The following is a 19,910-nucleotide window of genomic DNA, read 5'->3' as shown; positions in this document are numbered from 1 at the left end:
GTAAAGGTGTAAAGAGAAATTCAGGCTCACTAAACAAGTCAAAGTTCTCCAGAACGCCATCACCGCTAATATGTAATTTACTACATTCATAGATCGCCAGCAATGTGCTTTTCTCGGCCTGTGGGAGGACCAGCTGCTTTTCTCGGCCTGTGGGTGGGCCAGCTGCTTTTCTCGGCCTGTGGGAGGACCAGCTGCTTTTCTTGGCCTGTGGGAGGACCAGCTGCTTTTCTCGGCCTGTGGGAGGACCAGCTGCTTTTCTCGGCCTGTGAGAGGGCCAGCTGCTTTTCTCGGCCTGTGGGAGGACCAGCTGCTTTTCTCGGCCTGTGGGAGGACCAGCTGCTTTTCTCGGCCTGTGGGAGGACCAGCTGCTTTTCTCGGCCTGTGGGAGGACCAGCTGCTTTTCTCGGCCTGTGGGAGGACCAGCTGCTTTTCTCGGCCTGTGGGAGGACCAGCTGCTTTTCTCGGCCTGTGGGAGGACCAGCTGCTTTTCTCGGCCTGTGGGAGGACCAGCTGCTTTTCTCGGCCTGTGGGAGGACCAGCTGCTTTTCTCGGCCTGTGGGAGGACCAGCTGCTTTTCTCGGCCTGTGGGAGGACCAGCTGCTTTTCTCGGCCTGTGGGAGGACCAGCTGCTTTTCTCGGCCTGTGGGAGGACCAGCTGCTTTTCTCGGCCTGTGGGAGGACCAGCTGCTTTTCTCGGCCTGTGGGAGGACCAGCTGCTTTTCTCGGCCTGTGGGAGGACCAGCTGCTTTTCTCGGCCTGTGGGAGGACCAGCTGCTTTTCTCGGCCTGTGGGAGGACCAGCTGCTTTTCTCGGCCTGTGGGAGGACCAGCTGCTTTTCTCGGCCTGTGGGAGGACCAGCTGCTTTTCTCGGCCTGTGGGAGGACCAGCTGCTTTTCTCGGCCTGTGGGAGGACCAGCTGCTTCTCTCGGCCTGTGGGAGGACCAGCTGCTTTTCTCGGCCTGTGGGAGGACCAGCTGCTTTTCTCGGCCTGTGGGAGGACCAGCTGCTTTTCTCGGCCTGTGGGAGGACCAGCTGCTTTTCTCGGCCTGTGGGAGGACCAGCTGCTTTTCTCGGCCTGTGGGAGGACCAGCTGCTTTTCTCGGCCTGTGGGAGGACCAGCTGCTTTTCTCGGCCTGTGGGAGGACCAGCTGCTTTTCTCGGCCTGTGGGAGGACCAGCTGCTTTTCTCGGCCTGTGGGAGGACCAGCTGCTTTTCTCGGCCTGTGGGAGGACCAGCTGCTTCTCTCGGCCTGTGGGAGGACCAGCTGCTTCTCTCGGCCTGTGGGAGGACCAGCTGCTTCTCTCGGCCAGTGGGAGGACCAGCTGCTTCTCTCGGCCAGTGGGAGGACCAGCTGCTTCTCTCGGCCAGTGGGAGGACCAGCTGCTTCTCTCGGGCAGTGGGAGGACCAGCTGCTTCTCTCGGGCAGTGGGAGGACCAGCTGCTTCTCTCGGCCAGTGGGAGGACCAGCTGCTTCTCTCGGCCAGTGGGAGGACCAGCTGCTTCTCTCGGCCTGTGGGAGGACCAGCTGCTTTTCTCGGCCTGAGGGAGGACAGCAACCAGAAAAGTCAGCAACCAGAAAAGTCAGTATCAAAATACAATTTTCATTAAGGTTATATTGATAAAGTCAAAGAGGGAAATAATATCCACTGAGAAAAGCAGGAACTGCGGTAAGCATCAAGATGTGCATTAGTCAATGAGGGCTCCTGAAGAAGCCATTGGCGAAACGTGTTGGGCGGCTTGGTCTGCAGTCAATATTATCAGCATTCATAATGTAAGGGTACTTTCACACTAGCGTTTTTATTTTCCGATATGGAGTTCCGTCACAGGGACTCAATACCGGAAAAAAACTGATCAGTTTAAACCTAATACATTCTGAATGTAGAGCAATCCGTTCAGGATGCATCAGTTCAGTCCCTCTTACGTTTTTTGGCCGGAGAAAATACTGCAGCACTTCTCTGGCGGCATATCATGTCTCTGAGCACTTCCCCCTCCGGTCTCCGCTTCTCTGGGCTTGCCATCTTCCTTGCTGGGGACGCCTTACTTTAGTTTTTTCCACGCTGAGCGGCGCCGGGGGCCATTTTATTTGCCTTCTTTACACAGAGAGCTCTTTTCCCGCTCCTATCATTTGCCTCGGCATGGGTGGCCAGAGCTCTCTCAATGTGGCTGCAGCGCCATCACCAGGACCTGGCGGACCAAGGTGCGTCGGCGGACACGCTGGATTTGGTTCTCCAGATGTCTCAGGCCTCCAAATTCCTCTGTGAGGCTTCCATGGACATTGGTCCCCTTTTTGCCCGCATTTCGGCCCTCTCGGTCATTCAACGCAGGGAGGTCTGGTTGAAGGTATGGGATGCTGACGCTTCCTCCAAGCGTTCCCTTGCGTACCTCCCCTTTGAGGGTTCCAGACTTTTTGGGGCTCAACGGGATGAGTTCATCTCTGCCGCTACTGGGGGCAAGAGCACTCACCTTCCCCAGGCTAGGGCTAAGCGCCCCTTTCGGGCGAGGACTTCCGGTTCTCGGTACCAGTTCTTTCGCCGCTTCTCTGCGAACAAGTTGTCGCCTGCTTCCTCTGCAGGAGGGTCACAGGACTCTCGCAAGCAGCCCTCTTTCAAACCCCAGCCTACCTGGCGCCCGAGGACACAGTCGACCCGCCCTGCCGCTCCCAAGCAATCTTCTGCATGAAGTGGCGCCCCCACCCCTCGTGGTGGGGGGCCGCCTGCTTTCTTATCAGCAGGTTTGGACTCATGTTTAGGACGCATGGGCTCTAGAGATTGTAACGTCTGGTTACAAGATAGAGTTCGCGTCCAGACCACCGGAACGTTTTTTTCTCCCTCCGCTCCGTTATTGTTTGTTTCTTTTCTTCCAGGGGAGTTCCTCGCGTCCGTGGACATCCATGACGCTTATCTGCATGTTCCAATCGCAGAATCTCACCAACGATTCCTGCGCTTCGCCATTGGGGCTCGTCACTATCAGTTTGTCGCCCTTCCTTTCGGGTTGGCAACCGCCCCTCGGGTCTTTACCAAGATCCTGGCACCGATCATGGCGCTTTTTCATACCAGGGGCATTGCTGCCCTATCTGGACGATATCCCGATAAAAGCCCCCTCGCCTCCGTAGGCCGAGGACAGCGTCCGGTTCACTGTTCAGACTCTGGAACAGTTCGGCTGGATAATCAATTTTCCAAAGTCCTCTCTGCTCCCATCCCAGAAGCTCCCCTTCCTGGGAATGGTTTTGGACACCTTGTCCGCCAGAGTGTTCCTGTCACCCTCCAAGTCCTCCCAGATCCAGGGGGCAGTGTCGAATCTACTGCGATCCCAGTTCCTCTCCATACGGGAATGCATGCGGGTCCTGGGTTTTATGGTGGCTTCTTTCGAAGCCGTTCCATATGCCCAGTTTCACACTCGCTTGTTACAACAGGAGATCCTTTCCCTCTGGGACAAAACCTCTCGAGGTGTAGACGATCGCATCCGCTTGTCTCAGCGGGTTCGGGCAGCTCTCCGTTAGTGGCTATCCCCATTGAACCTGAGGTCGGGGAGATCCTGTCTCCTGGACGGTCGTCACCACCGATGCCGGCCTCCTGGGTTGGGGCGGCATTCTCCAGTCTCGCACGGTTCAAGGGATTTGGTCGGCGGCAGAGTCTCGCCTTCCAATCAACATTCTGGAACTGAGGGCGATTTTCTCTATCTCTATCTCTATCTCTATCTCTATCTCTCCCTCTATCTCTATCTCTCCCTCTATCTCTATCTCTCCCTCTATCTCTATCTCTCCCTCTATCTCTCCCTCTCCCTCTATCTCTCCCTCTCCCTCTATCTCTCCCTCTCCCTCTCCCTCTCCCTCTCCCTCTCTCCCATTGGACCCCTCTCCTTGCGGGCCTCCCAGTGAGGAGTCAATCGGACAATGCAACCAGGAGTTCCAGGAGTGGACAGCGGACTTTCTAAGCCGCAACAAGGTGGATCCAGGCGAGTGGTCTCTGCATCCAGAAGTGTTCGAAGAAATCTGCCACAGATGGGGCCGTCCGGATGTGGACTTAATGGCGTCCAGGTTCAACAACAAGCTCCCAGTGTTCCTGGCTGGCGCCCGAGGTCCAAAGGCGTACGGATGGACGCGCAGGTGTCTCCGTGGCAGGACTTCAGCCTCCTCTGTTTTCCTCTCCTATCAAAGGTTCTACGCAAGATCGAGGCGGAAGGGATCCCGACCGTTCTAATGGCCCCAGAGCGCGTGGTTTTCGGACGTGGCTCGGATGCTGGCGGACGCCCCATGGCCTCTTCCCGACAGACAGGACCTACTGTCTCAGGGCCTGCTCTTCCACCAGAATTTACGGTCTCTTCCTTTAACGGCGTGGCTGTTGAAACCGTCATCCTGAAGAAGAGGGGGTTCTCGGATTCAGTGATTAGGACCATGATCAGAGCATGGTCGCTTTTCCATCCTGATGGTACTGTCTTTTGTTCAGTCCGGGCTTGAGAAGGGACTGTCGCTTGGTTCCCTGAAAGGTCAGGTTTCGGCGCTGGCCGTCTTTTTTTCAGAGGTCCCTTGCTCTTATGGATCCGGTGAAGACCTTTCTTCAGGGGGTGGCACATTCGGTTCTCCCGTATGTTCCCCCTTTGTCGCCTTGGGATCTCAATTTGGTCCTGCGCGCTCTGCAGTCGGCCCCCTTCGAGCCTTTGAGGGAGGGTTCTCTGACTGTTCTCACCTGGAAAGTGGTCTTCCTTGTGGCCATAACTTCTAATACAGCTACATAGCGTAGTGATTAAAGTTCTGGGCTATTATGCAGAAGCTGTGAGTTCAAATCCCATCACAAGCTTTGAAATCAGACTGGTGTCGGAGCTGGCCGCTCTTTCCTGTCAGGAGCCTTTTCTGGTTTTCCACCAGGATAAGGTTGTGCTCCGTCCGGTCCCCTCCTTTTTGCCCAAGGTGGTCTCTCCCTTCCACCTTAATGAGGATCTTGTCCTGCCTTTTGCCCTTCTCCGGCTAACCCCAAGGAACGCACTCTGCATTCCCTGGATGTCGTACGGGCCCTGAAGGTGTATCTCGCGGCTACTGCTTCCGTCCGCCGTTCATGGCGCGCTGGATCCGCTCGGCTATTTCCGCGGCTTATCGCGCTTGTGGTAGAGTTCCCCCGGCTAGGATTACCGCTCACTCCACTAGGGCGGTGGGGGCTTCCTGGGCAAGACGTAATCCTGCCTCTGCGTCTCAGCTGTGTAAGGCGGCCACCTGCTCGTCCTTACATACCTTTACAAAGTTTTATCAGTTGCATTAACTGGCTTCGGCTGATGCGGTCTTTGGCCGCAGGGTTTTGCAGGCTGTGGTTCCTGTTTGACCGTTGGACGTTCCTCCTGGCGGTGCTGATATTTTTTCCCACCCCATGGACTGCTTTAGGACGTCCCATGGTCTGTGTCCCCCAATGGAAAAAAGTACGAGAAAAGGAGATTTTTTTTGTGAAACTCACCTGTAAAATCTTTTTCTCGTCTTTTCCATTGGGGGACACAGCTCCCACCCATTCTGCCTGTTGCAGGAGGGGTCTTCAATTCAGTTTCTGTTTATGGTTGGACCTTATGGCTTGGTCCGATGGTTTCCATAATTTTTTCTTGCTCCTTCTCCTACTGCTTGTGCAACGCCTGAGCTTCTGGTGGAGTCGGGGGGTATAGCCCGAGGAGGAGGAGCTCTTTTGTATTTGCATAGTGTCCCTCCTACTAATACCTCTAAGCTATACCGATGGTCTGTGTCCCCCAATGGAAAAGACGAGAAAAAGATTTTACAGGTGAGTTTCACAAAAAAATCTCCTTTTCCAGATCCTACAGGAAGTTCCAGTAACTGAACTGCCTGCCGGAATCCTCTGCCGCAAGTGTGAAAGTAGTCTTACTTGCTAATTATGGTTGCAGTGATTTGATCCTGTTAGTACTTATTTTCCTTACGATAATCTTTTTGCTCATATTCTGCTGACCATTCTATATAAATTGCAAGCTCTTTGGCTCAACTGAGTTTTTTACTTTTATGTTACCTTGGCACTTTTTGATACTATAATGTAGTTATTTTTTTGTATATAATTGACTGTTGCAAAGTTCCTGCCATTCTCAGTGGATATTATTTCCCCCTTTAAATTTTTTTTTTCATTAACCTTAATAGAAAATTGTATATTTATCTTGACTTTTTTCCGTTGGTGCATCATTTTTAGGTGTCCTGTGTATAACCTTGTAAAAGCTGGATTGTAAGATGAACCAGGCCTCTTCAATACTACTATGTCTACTTTTGGACAGGAAAATTTAAGAAATGAGATTTAGGGTCTATTCACATGCCACAGATTTGTTGCAAAACGTCCTTCCCAGTCATTTGATTGGGGCTGAAAGAGAGCCATTTACTTGAGACCAAAACTGCGCCATTCAGATACATAGAACTCATTTTCAATGGCAGAAATTTTAGGCCAATCTGCTGTTTGGGAATATACCATTATTATTTTTAAGGCTTACTTAAGACAGCTGAGCCAAATATGCATCTAATGATCAGATCTTAAAGCAGCATAGATGCAGATGTCTTTAGACCCTACTTCTATACAGTTATTTTGCACTTTTTTAATGTGTATTCATTTTATTTCAGGCACTTTGGTCTGGAAAATCATATGGATCATCTCGGAGTATAGTCCGAAAAATTGGCTCCAATCTCTCCATCATACAGTCACCGAGAGTTCACTTCCAGGTATGAGGCCTTTCCATACCAAGTAGACGTTCAGTTACAAAGCCTCAGCTCTGGTTCCTCCTTGCTGGAATGCTGCTCAGTGTAATCTAGGTTATTCTAATACCGGTATATGCGGATCAGTCAGCGATCGCTGTGTTAGTTTTTTTTCTACAGCTGCTTCTCCTTCCCTGCGCACGGACATGATCATGGATGAGCTTTTCAGTAATTTTCAGCCAGGTGAGGGTACTTTCACACTAGCGTTATTCTTTTCCGGTATTGAAATCCGGTAAAGGGTCTCAATACCGGAAAAATATGCATCAGTTTTGTCCTAATGCATTCAGAATGGAAAGCAATCCGTTCAGTATACATCAGGATGTCTTCCGTTCCGTCCCTTGTACGGTATTTGACCGCACAAAATACCACAGCATGCTGCAGTATTTTTTCAGCCCAAAATCCTGGAACAATACCGCACCTGCCGGATCCGGCATTAATTTCCGGATCCGGCAGGCAGTTGAGTTGCCGGAACTGCCTGCCGGATTCAAACAACGCTAGTGTGAAAGTACCCTGAAAGGGTTTTATTGGATTCAGCAAATAAAACTGATTCATTGGATAATAAAAAGGTGTTCTCTTCTCATTCTTTATCAGTTCCTCATGGCTTTCAAGATCTCCGCTTGCAGTCATTTAAGAGGAACCTTAATTGTTTAATTACAGTTGGTTAAAATCAGTCCTGGTCTTGGTTACCAAGCCCGAGTTAGAGGGCGATAGAAGTAGGCCTTTGGCAGTCAGCGCAATGCTTCAGGATACCTGTGGAGCTGTGAGGATGGGGTCTATCAGCAGGTACCATGGAGTTAAAAGGGTTCTCCAGGCTTTTTAGGAAATCCGGCCTTTCTTCTGTCCTGGAGAAGGAAGATGGTTTAATTAGTACTTAACCCTCCGTCATGCTGCCCTCTCCGCTGCACCCACACAGGCTGGGGTCCCGTCTGGATGTGTGCCCTTCTCTTCCTGTTTTGCTTCATTTACTATTATGGGCACACATCTGATCGAGACTCGAGGAGAAGGAGCCTGCAGCCTGTGTGAGCGCAGCAGTGATGGCGGTGTGACAGGGGTGAGTACTAAGTAAACAGTTTTTCTCCCGCTGGACAGTAGAAAGGCGGATTTCCTAAAAAGCCTGGAGAACCCCCATTTGCCAGCAGGAGCACTTCTACAAGGCATCGGCTGTTCTGGGAACCATAGGTCACAGCCAGGTCATTTGTGTGTTGCTGGTGACTGCGGCAGGTGTCTGGGTGGAAGGGTCCGCTCACCGGTACCACCTTCTTCATCGGGTGAACCCAACCCCTCACCCAGCTGTTGTAACACCGGAGAGCTGTGATCTGTCGGGATAGTCTGTGCTGTCTGTGGACCACCACCAAGATGACGGCCCTGTTTAAGGAAGTGCTGCCTTGCACAGTTGTCTTATGATCAGGCAGATTGCTTTATTTATCGCCGTGCCTGAGAAGGAAGCATTCGGGGGGAATCTTAGACTACTAGACCCCCTGATTTAAAGGCTATGTTTGGGCTATAGAATTTGATAACTAATCCTCAGGATAGGTCATCCGTTATCAGATTGATGGGGGTCCAGAGCTGGAAGCAGACAGCTCCGTACACTGTCATGGGGGAGCTGAGCTGCTATACTCCGGTGTCAGAATCCGTGCAGTGTATGGAGCCTTCTGCTTACACACAGTACACTGGGAAGGGACTTTTTAGCAAGATTTTTTTTTCTTGAAAAATATGGCATACTTTAACTGTATTGCGCTTTTGTGCATCTGTGTGATCCTCACATACCTGCACCATATTTTTATCAATGGGAAGGAATTGAAGGTTCTCGCTGAATGACAGCAAGCAGAGATCTTAAAAACCGAGAAACTGATGCTGAAAGAATATTGTGAAATGGTATCACTTATTCTCTGAAACTGAAATACCCATGTAAATTGTGACACCTCTTGGGATCGTCACTCCCGCTGGAGACAAATCGTATGCAGCCACATAGACGTATAAAGAGCTGTCTCAGTTCATGTGAGGATTCCTCTAGCGATAATGGAGTTTGTATGGGTCGGGCTGATCATACCCAGCCAGACTTCTCTCTCATGGTTTTCTTCTGCCCTAATGTGGGTCATGATGGGCTCTTCTGAATGAGAGTCTATGAACGCATTGGCTTGTGAGAAATTCCACCAGAACTGCCCTGTGCCTATAGGTAAATGCTACCATGCAAAGCCCTCCATAAAGTACAGGTGTGCCGGCGCCTTCTCAGACAGCTGATCGGCGGGGGGTCCCGAGTGTCGGATGCCCGCCGATCATAAACGATGACTTATCGAGAGGATACGTCGTCAGTATTTAAGTCTCGGAAAACCTTTTTAAGTAGTTGACTTCTCAAAGAATTTTAGAGATGCCACTAGGTAGGTGACAGAAGAATTCAGTGCAGATTACTCGGGAGACTGAAAAGAAAGTGGGAGCGATGCAAATTCTTGGTCTGTAGGGTACAGACAATTCCGTCTTTGTTCTACTTAGAAATGACGAGTATAAGACAGCGAGCGTATTGTACAGACGAAAAACAAGCATCCCCAATCCTGCCAAAGAGGCACCTGGCCTGTGTAAGGCCTCATTCTCACACATGTGGGTTTTCACGGACCCCAGTCATTGGTTGCTATGACACCACGCACTTCATGCCGCCACTGTACAGTAATACTCGTATGATCTATACAAGTGTATTACTGTACAGCGGCACGAAACGCACAGCGTCATAGCAACCAATGATGCCATGCACTCGTGCACTCAGGTCTCGTGGTCCGTGAAAATCCACGTATGTGTGAATGAGGCCTAAGGGTGCACTCACGTGTGATGGCTGTTTAGAGCACCATTACAGTCTATGGGGCTATTCACATGGACGTTTTAAAAAAAATGTCTAGGGAATAGCAAATGTCAAAATAGGACATGTCCTTTTTTTGGCCATTTTGATGTCCACAAGGGCCTCACTGAAATCAATAAGCTTGTTTTTAATGTTTATACAGAAGAGCACCCATCCAACGGCCGCTAACAACAGGTGCATGAGCGGCAGGGAAGATGTGGTCAAAGAAACTCGCCACAGGCGCTCCCGGGAACACTCGCTGCTCGTTGGAGCCAGCGTTATGATGTCACATGATCAAGCTGGGAGCGTCAGCTCCTCTGGCCTCCAGTGCGGAGCAAGTGTTCCCTGGAGGGCCTTTGGTGAGGTGGTTTTGTTTTTTTTCCTTTCTATTTGTTGGCACTATTGTTGGTAGGGGTGTGTTATATGGGCGCTATATGTATTATAGATACTAGGGCCACTATGGGGTTATTAGAAGTCCAGGGTAAACTACAGAGGGGCATTAATATATCCTCAGGGAGCTGGAGGGGTTGGGACATAAAAAAAAAAAGCCAATGAAATTCACCTGCTTATAATGGCTGTTAAAAACGGAGGCAAAACTGACAATAAAAACTGATGGACGGACAGAAAGTAGACGCATATAGGCCTTGAGAAACTTCTTAGTTTATCTCTTTTTTAACGGCCGTGTGAATGTTTCCTAAGGTGTTAAGTACATGGCGGAGCAGTCGCGTGTATATGTGTTTTTCCTTATTTATGTAAGATGTTTGTATGCGTGGAGATAGAACTGTGTGTTGTGGATTGTCGATTTCTACTTCTATATATATATAAGTATATATTGCACCAAACCCTCTTCACCTGCTGTATCTCTCTTCACCTGCTTCGTCTGTTCTCCGAAGGAGCGAGCGGCTGAACCAACGTAGGTCAGTGCTCATGGAGTGCTGCATGTTTCCCAGTCTCTGGCCATTCTCATGCATGTGTGTTGTGTGGTCTTTAATAGTGAGGTTCATATATCTATGTATGTATATATAGATATATAGTTTTACCTAATATTTTTTCTTTTTTTTCTTTTGACACTGTCTGTCAGCAGGATCAACCCTGTTAAACTAGACCTAATGCCTGTTGGGACTGATCCTGCTGACTTAAAAGCATACCGTTATGGTGGTGATCCGTAACGGTGGACACTAGCCCATCAGAGCACTTTGGCTCCTCCACATTCAAGCTCCATCAACTCCCCCTCCACTGACAGGACCTGACACCATCAGACTTTTCTAACCTGGCTCTGTATTCTGATGATTCTTCCATACATTTAGTCGTCAGCACATGCGCAGTAATCATCTGTTCAGCAATGCACGATCAATATGACGTCTGCAAATTCTAACCTGAAAAAGAACTCTCCCCCCAGTCTGCAGCCACACAGACCAAGCAGTACTCATGCAAAACAGTGGTCCCCATTTACTAATGTGTCTGCGTAAAAACAAAGAGGGGCATTTATTAAAGAGCGTAAAAAAATCGCACATTATTGCACACATCATATCTGCTCTATAATTTGTGATTTCACATTAATTCTTTTCCAGCGGGAGGGGCAGTCAGAGAAGTGTCTATCCCTGCACCAGATTTTAAGATTGCGAAGATTTTTTCTTTAAAATTAGAACCGCACAGATCACACGAGCTGTATCTGTTTCTTGTGACATCAGTGGATATACTTTGTATATATATATAAAAAAAAAATCTTCCTTTTTTGCCGGCAGACGTCTTGATTCTGCGTTATTTTGCACTGCTTCTTTGTACTACTTGAGGTATTACACTAATCTGACATGAGTACTGGTGACTTGCGTGTGGTGATCGTTTATTGCATGCCTTAGGCCTGTTTCACTCTGCCGGCAGGATCTCCGAAGGACCCCATTATACACTGAGCAAAAAATATAAACACAACACTTTTGGTTTTGCTCCCATTTTGCATGAGCCAAATTCAAAGATCTGAAAACATTTTCTACATACACAAAAGACCCATTACTCTCAAATATTGTTCACAAATCTGTCTAAATCTGTGTTAGTGAGCGCTTCTCCTTTGCCGAGATAATCCATCCCACCTCACAGGTGTGGCATATCAAGGTGCTGATTAGACAGTATGAATATTGCACAGGTGTGCCTTAGACTTTCCACAATAAAAGCTCACTCTGAAATGTGCAGTTTGATCACACAGCACAATGCCACACATGTTGCAACGTTTGAGGAAGCGTGCAATTGGCATGCTGACTGCAGGAATGTCTACCAGAGCTGTTGCCCGTGCAATGAATGTTCATTTCTCTACCATAAGCAGTCTCCAAAGGCGTTTCAGAGAATTTGGCAGTACATCCAACCGGCCTCACAACCACAGACCACGTGTAACCACACCAGCCCAGGACTTCCACATCCAGCATGTTCACCTCCATGATCGTCTGAGGCCAGCCACTCGGACAGCTGCAGCAACAATCGGTTTGCATAACCAAAGAATTTCTGCACAAACTGTGAGAAACCGTCTCAGGGAAGCTCATCTGCATGCTCGTCGTCCTCATTGGGGTCTGGACCTGACTGCAGTTCGTCGTCGTAACCGAGTGGGCAAATGCTCACATTCGATGGCGTCTGGCACGTTGGAGAGGCGTTCTGTTCACGGATGAGTCCCGGTTTTCACTGTTCAGGGCAGATGGCAGACAGCGTGTGTGGCGTCATGTGAGTGAGCGGTTTGCAGACGTCAATGTTGTGGATCGAGTGGCCCATGGTGGCGGTGGGGTTATGGTATGGGCAGGCGTATGTTATGGACAACAAACAGGTGCATTTTATTGATGGCATTTTAATTGCACAGAGATACTGTGACGAGATCCTGAGGCCCATTGTTGTGCCATTCATCCACGACCAATCGCCTCATGTTGCAGCATGATAATGCACGGCCTCATATTGCAAGGATCTGTACACAATTCCTGGAAGCTGAAAACATCCCAGTTCTTGCATGGCCAGCATCCTCACTGGACATGTCACCCATTGAGCATGTTTGGGATGCTCCGGATCGGCGTATACGACAGCGTGTTCCAGTTCCTGACAATATTCTGCAACTTCGCACAGCTATTGAGGAGGAGTGGGCCAACAATCCACAGGCCAGAATCAACAAATCAACAACCTGATCAACTCTATGTGACGGAGATGTGTTGCACTGCGTGAGGCAAATATTGACTGGTTTTCTGACCCCCCCCCCCCCCCCCAAGTAAGGCAAAACTGCACATTTCAGAGTGGCCTTTTATTGTGGGCAGTCTAAGGCACACCTGTGCAATATTCATGCTGTCTAATCAGCACCTTGATATGCCACACCTGTGAGGTGGGATGGATTATCTCGGCAAAGGACAAGTGCTAAGGCCTCCTGCACACGGACGTTTTTTTTTCCCGTTTACTGGCTGTTTTTTGCGTTCCGTATACGGTCCGTATACGGAACCATTCATTTCAATGGTTCCGCAAAAAAACTGAATGTACTCGGTATGCATTCCGTTTACGTATTTCCGTTTTTCTGTTCCGTTTTAACATAGAACATGTCCTATTATTGCCCGCAAATCACGTTCCATGGCTCCATTCAAGTCAATGGGTCCGCAAAAAAAAGGAACACATACGGAAATGCATCCGTATGTCTTCCGTTTCCGTTCTGTTTTTTGCTGAACCAGCTATTGAAAATATGCCCAGCCCAATTTTATCTATGTAATTATTGTATACTGTATATGCCATACGGAAAAACGGAACAAAAACGGAACAACGGATCCGTGAAAAACGGACTGCAAAACACTGAAAAAGCCATACTGTCGTGTGCAATAGGCCTAACACAGATTTAGAGAGATTTGTGAACAATATTTGAGAGTAATGGGTCTTTTGTGTATGTAGAAAATTTTTCAGATCTTTGAGTTCAGATCATGCAAAATGGGAGCAAAACTGAAAGTGTTGCGTTTATATTTTTGCTCAGTGTAGTTAATGTGGCCGGACGGCATCCCGGCAATGACTGATCCGGCAGGCTGTTTCCGAATGGAACAGCCTACTGGATCTGTAAACGCTAGTGTGAAACGAGCCTTAGTTCTGTGGATACAGAATGTCACATTAACTCCTCGTTTTCCTGGGGGTCATTGTATGCAGTGCATCTACATACAGCAGAGATGGCGCTGCACACAGTGCATGCATTTTTTTTAAGTAACGCGTCATGCATGGTTATTCTTATTGGATGCTTTTGCTTTTTTCAGCTCATTCCGTATCCTGTAGCACTAAATGGCAGCAGTCCAAATGGAGCCGTAGCTTCATTTGCCGATGTGGGATGGCTCGCAGACGACGAGGGAGAAGCCTTTGCGAGACTGAGGTGAGTGTTGGATTTTGATAAAAGTTGACGCCCCTGTAGTGGGTTATTTAGTGTTACTGTATTACATCATGTAGCAGGGAAGGGCAGGCTCTGAATCCGGGCTTCATGGAGGTTCCTTTTAGGCACGTGCTGCTGTGAAGGCCACGTTATCCGATTGCAGCTTGAAGGGCCACAATCAAATGTGTAATAAAAAGTGTATATAAAGAAAAGTACAGAGCGATGCATAACTTTATAAGTGTGTCTGGTGCCGGCCATGGCCGTGTTCACATCTGCTTCAGAGGCAGTTTGCTGCGCTAGTCTTCCCATTGGAACCTTACAGACGTCATTAGAAAGCTGTTGGGCGCTAACATTTTTTGTCTTCGGATAGATCCGGCTCAGTGTCATGGTCTACATTATCAATTGAAACTACTATGCAGATGTGAACAGGGCAACGTGCGACATGAGTATTTTCCAATTTACTAGCATTGCTGCTGGACTACGCTCACAGTGGCTCTCTGCCCATTAACCACCTCAGCCCCCAGTGCTTAAACACCCTGAAAGACCAGGCTACTTTTTACACTTCTGACCTACACTACTTTCACCGTTTATTGCTCGGTCATGCAACTTACCACCCAAATGAATTTTACCTCCTTTTCTTCTCACTAATAGAGCTTTCATTTGGTGGTATTTCATTGCTGCTGACATTTTTACTTTTTTTGTTATTAATCGAAATTTAACGATTTTTTTGCAAAAAAATGACATTTTTCACTTTCAGTTGTAAAATTTTGCAAAAAAAACGACATCCATATATAAATTTTGCTCTAAATTTATTGTTCTACATGTCTTTGATTAAAAAAAAATGTTTGGGTAAAAAAAAATGGTTTGGGTAAAAGTTATAGCGTTTACAAACTATGGTACAAAAATGTGAATTTCCGCTTTTTCAAGCAGCTCTGACTTTCTGAGCACCTGTCATGTTTCCTGAGGTTCTACAATGGCCAGACAGTACAAACACCCCACAAATGACCCCATTTCGGAAAATACACACCCTAAGGTATTCGCTGATGGGCATAGTGAGTTCATAGAACTTTTTATTTTTTGTCACAAGTTAGCGGAAAATGATGATTTTTTTCATTTTTTTTTTTTTTCTTACAAAGTCTCATATTCCACTAACTTGTGACAAAAAATAAAAACTTCCATGAACTCACTATGCCCATCACGAAATACCTTGGGGTCTCTTCTTTCCAAAATGGGGTCACTTGTGGGGTAGTTATACTGCCCTGGCATTCTAGGGGCCCAAATGTGTGGTAAGGAGTTTGAAATCAAATTCTGTAAAAAATGACGAGTGAAATCCGAAAGGTGCTCTTTGGAATGTGGGCCCCTTTGCCCACCTAGGCTGCAAAAAAGTGTCACACATCTGGTATCTCCGTATTCAGTAGAAGTTGGGGAATGTGTTTTGGGGTGTCTTTTTACATATACCCATGCTGGGTGAGATAAATATCTTGGTCAAATGCCAACTTTGTATAAAAAAATGGGAAAAGTTGTCTTTTGCCAAGATATTTCTCTCACCCAGCATGGGTATATGTAAAAAGACACCCCAAAACACATTCCCCACCTTCTCCTGAGTACGGAGATACCAGATGTGTGACACTTTTTTGCAGCCTAGATGGGCAAAGGGGCCCACATTCCAAAGAGCACCTTTCGAATTTCACTCGTCATTTTTTACAGAATTTGATTTCAAACTCCTTACCACACATTTGGGCCCCTAGAATGCCAGGGCAGTATAACTACCCCACAAGTGACCCCATTTTGGAAAGAAGAGACCCCAGGGTATTCGCTGATGGGCATAGTGAGTTCATGGAAGTTTTTATTTTTTGTCACAAGTTAGTGGAATATGAGACTTTGTATGAAAAAAAAAAAAAAAAAAAAAAAATCATCATTTTCCACTAACTTGTGACAAAAAATAAAAAATTCTAGGAACTCGCCATGCCCCTCACGGAATACCTTGGGGTGTCTTCTTTCCAAAATGGGGTCACTTGTGGGGTAGTTATACTGCCCTGGCATTTTCCAGGGGCCCTAATGTGTGGTAAGTAGGTAAATGACCAGTGAAATCCGAAAGGTGCTCTTTGGAATGTGGGCCCCTTTGCCCACCTAGGCTGCAAAAAAGTGTCACACATCTGGTATCGCCGTATTCAGGAGACGTTGGGGAATGTGTTTTGGGGTGTCTTTTTACATATACCCATGCTGGGTGAGAGAAATATCTTGGCAAAAGACAACTTTTTCCATTTTTTTATACAAAGTTGGCATTTGACCAAGATATTTATCTCACCCAGCATGGGTATATGTAAAATGACACCCCAAAACACATTCCCCAACTTCTCCTGAGTACGGCGATACCAGATGTGTGACACTTTTTTGCAGCCTAGATGCGCAAAGGGGCCCAAATTCCTTTTAGGAGGGCATTTTTAGACATTTGGATACCAGACTTCTTCTCACGCTTTGGGGCCCCTAGAATGCCAGGGCAGTATAAATACCCCACATGTGACCCCATTTCGGAAAGAAGACACCCCAAGGTATTCAATGAGGGGCATGGCGAGTTCATAGAAATTTTTTTTTTTTGGCACAAGTTAGCGGAAATTGATATTTTTTATTTTTTTCTCACAAAGTCTCCCGTTCCGCTAACTTGGGACAAAAATTTCAATCTTTCATGGACTCAATATGCCCCTCACGGAATACCTGGGGGTGTCTTCTTTCCGAAATGGGGTCACATGTGGGGTATTTATACTGCCCTGGCATTCTAGGGGCCCTAAAGCGTGAGAAGAAGTCTGGAATATAAATGTCTAAAAAATTTTACGCATTTGGATTCCGTGAGGGGTATGGGGAGTTCATGTGAGATTTTATTTTTTGTCACAAGTTAGTGGAATATGTGACTTTGTAAGAAAAAAAAAAAAATTCCGCTAACTTGGGCCAAAAAAAAGACTGAATGCAGCCTTACAGAGGGGGGGGGGGGATCAATGACAGGGGGGTGATCAATGACAGGGGGGGTGATCAATGACAGGGGGGGTGATCAATGACAGGGGGGTGATCAGGGAGTCTATATGGGGTGATCACCCAACTGTCATTGATCACCCCCCTGTAAGGCTGCATTCAGACGTCCGTATGATTTTTACGGATCCGATCAGTCTATCAGTGGATCCGTAAAAATCATGCGGACATCTGAATGGAGCTTTACAGGGGGGTGATCAATGACAGAGGGGTAATCAATGACAGGGGGGTGATCAGGGAGTCTATATGGGGTGATCACCACAGTCATTGATCACTCCCCTGTAAGGCTGCATTCAGACGTCCGTATGATTTTTACGGATCCGATCAGTCTATCAGTGGATCCGTAAAAATCATGCGGACATCTGAATGGAGCTTTACAGGGGGGTGATCAATGACAGAGGGGTAATCAATGACAGGGGGGTGATCAGGGAGTCTATATGGGGTGATCACCACAGTCATTGATCACTCCCCTGTAAGGCTGCATTCAGACGTCCGTATGATTTTTACGGATCCGATCAGTCTATCAGTGGATCCGTAAAAATCATGCGGACATCTGAATGGAGCTTTACAGGGGGGTGATCAATGACAGAGGGGTAATCAATGACAGGGGGGTGATCAGGGAGTCTATATGGGGTGATCACCACAGTCATTGATCACTCCCCTGTAAGGCTGCATTCAGACGTCCGTATGATTTTTACGGATCCGATCAGTCTATCAGTGGATCCGTAAAAATCATGCGGACATCTGAATGGAGCTTTACAGGGGGGTGATCAATGACAGGGGGGTAATCAATGACAGGGGGGTGATCAGGGAGTCTATATGGGGTGATCACCACAGTCATTGATCACTCCCCTGTAAGGCTCCATTCAGACGTCCGTATGATTTTTACGGATCCGATCAGTCTATCAGTGGATCCGTAAAAATCATGCGGACATCTGAATGGAGCTTTACAGGGGGGTGATCAATGACAGAGGGGTAATCAATGACAGGGGGGTGATCAGGGAGTCTATATGGGGTGATCACCACAGTCATTTATCACTCCCCTGTAAGGCTGCATTCAGACGTCCGTATGATTTTTACGGATCCGATCAGTCTATCAGTGGATCCGTAAAAATCATGCGGACATCTGAATGGAGCTTTACAGGGGGGTGATCAATGACAGGGGGGTAATCAATGACAGGGGGGTGATCAGGGAGTCTATATGGGGTGATCAGGGGTGATCAGGGGCTAATAAGGGGTTAATAAGTGACGGGGGGGGGGGGGGGTGTAGTGTAGTGGTGCTTGGTGCAACATATTACTGAGCTGCCTGTGTCCTCTGGTGGTCGATCCAAACAAAGGGGACCACCAGAGGACCAGGTAGCAGGTATATTAGACGCTGTTATCAAAACAGCGTCTAATATACCTGTTAGGGGTTAAAAAAATCACATCTCCAGCCTGCCAGCGAACGATCGCCGCTGGCAGGCTGGAGATCCACTCGCTTACCTTCCGATCCTGTGAACGCGCGCGCCTGTGTGCGCGCGTTCACAGGAAATCTCGCGTCTCGCGAGAGGACGCACCGGCGCGTCCACCCAGAACAACAGGACCGCCGCAAAGACGCAATCCTGCGTACGGCGGTCCTGAGGTGGTTAAAGGGGGTGTCCGCTTTTTTTTATATTGATGACCTGTCCTCAGGACAGTTCATCAATATCAAAGCAGCGGGGGCCCTACTCCCGGCAGCCATGCAAAGCAGCTGTATGAAGAGAAAGTACCACTCCTTATCTTTATACAGCTAATTGGTGGGGGTGCCGTCAGCTTGGCCCCTCCGATCTGATATTGGTGACCTGTCCTGAGGAGACGGTGGCGTGTGGATCCAAACAAAGTGTATGGGGGAGATTTATCATAAGTGGTGTAAAGGAAAACTGGCTTAGTTGCCCATAGCAACCAATCGGAGCCCAATTTTCATTTTTTTTAGGACAATGAAATGTGGCATCCGATTGGTTGCTATGGGCATTTAAGCCAGTTTTCCTTTACACCACTTTTGATAAATCTCCCCCCAAGTGATCATACACTGCCTGCTCTGAGGAGAGGCGATCAAAGCCAATGTGACCCTGTGATCAGCTGAGAGCTTCACCCCCTCCATTTCAACAGTGGGACCTGGATTCCCACCCATCAAAATTGACATTTTACCTATGACGTGTCAGAAGTTTTCTGATACTACAGGCACACTTTACAGTCGGTGTAGCAGATGACATCCTGCTCCACTGGATGTTAAAGAGGACCTTTCACTAGATAAAAAAAAAAATCTAAACTAAGTATACAGACATGGAGAGCGGTTCCCAGGGATCCCCCTGCACTTACTGTTATCCCTGGGCGCCGCTCCGTTCGCCCGGTATAGCCTCCGGTATCTTCATAGTTAGGCTCCACCCAGTGGAACCTGCCGGCGTCTCAATCTCCCATGCTGTAGCGCTGGCCAATCGCAGCGCTCAGCTCAAAGCCTGAGAGTTGTTTTTTTTCTCTCAGGCTATGTGCTGAGCGCTGCGATTGGCCAGCGCCACGGCCTGGGAGAAGGAGACGCCGGCAGGTTCCCCTGGAGGGAGCCTAACATGTGAAGATACCGGAGGCTATACCGGGCGAACGGAGCGGCGCCCAGGGATAACAGTAAGTGCAGGGGGATCCCTGGGCGCCGCTCTCCATGTCTGTATACTTAGTTTAGATTTTTTAGTCTAGTGCAGGGGTACTCAACTAGTTTTATTAAAGGTCCACATACCTGGGTCTGCAGTCAGGTGAAGGTCCGAGCTGAACGCCAAGAGTAAAGATTCCATGCGATCATGTGATCCATGCGCGTGGGGCGCTCTGACGTTATAGTGGAGCGCCCCGGGTAAGTCCCAGAATTAGTAATGGCCACATTAGTGCCCCAGTAAGAATAATGCCCCCAGTAAGAATAATGTCCCCATTAGTGCCCCCAGTAAGAGTAATCCCCCCATTAGTGCCCCCCTTCTCTGCTT

At 48.2% G+C, this 19,910-nt stretch overlaps 1 protein-coding gene across 2 annotated transcripts in view; it reads left to right on the top strand.

Annotated features, from left to right (window-relative positions):
- MTFR1 (mitochondrial fission regulator 1) overlaps positions 1–19,910 on the top strand; it is a 57,451-nt gene that overhangs the window by 23,851 nt on the left and 13,690 nt on the right. For both annotated transcript variants that reach the window (XM_040431796.1, XM_040431797.1), the window contains 2 exons: positions 6,587–6,685; positions 13,793–13,905. In XM_040431796.1, the coding sequence (XP_040287730.1) occupies positions 6,587–6,685; positions 13,793–13,905 (212 nt within the window). The remainder of the gene's footprint in view (positions 1–6,586; positions 6,686–13,792; positions 13,906–19,910) is intronic.

The sequence above is a fragment of the Bufo bufo genome, chromosome 5 (genome assembly GCF_905171765.1).
Source record: "Bufo bufo chromosome 5, aBufBuf1.1, whole genome shotgun sequence".
Taxonomy (NCBI): domain Eukaryota; kingdom Metazoa; phylum Chordata; class Amphibia; order Anura; family Bufonidae; genus Bufo; species Bufo bufo.
This window is presented reverse-complemented; position numbering and strand designations above follow the sequence as displayed.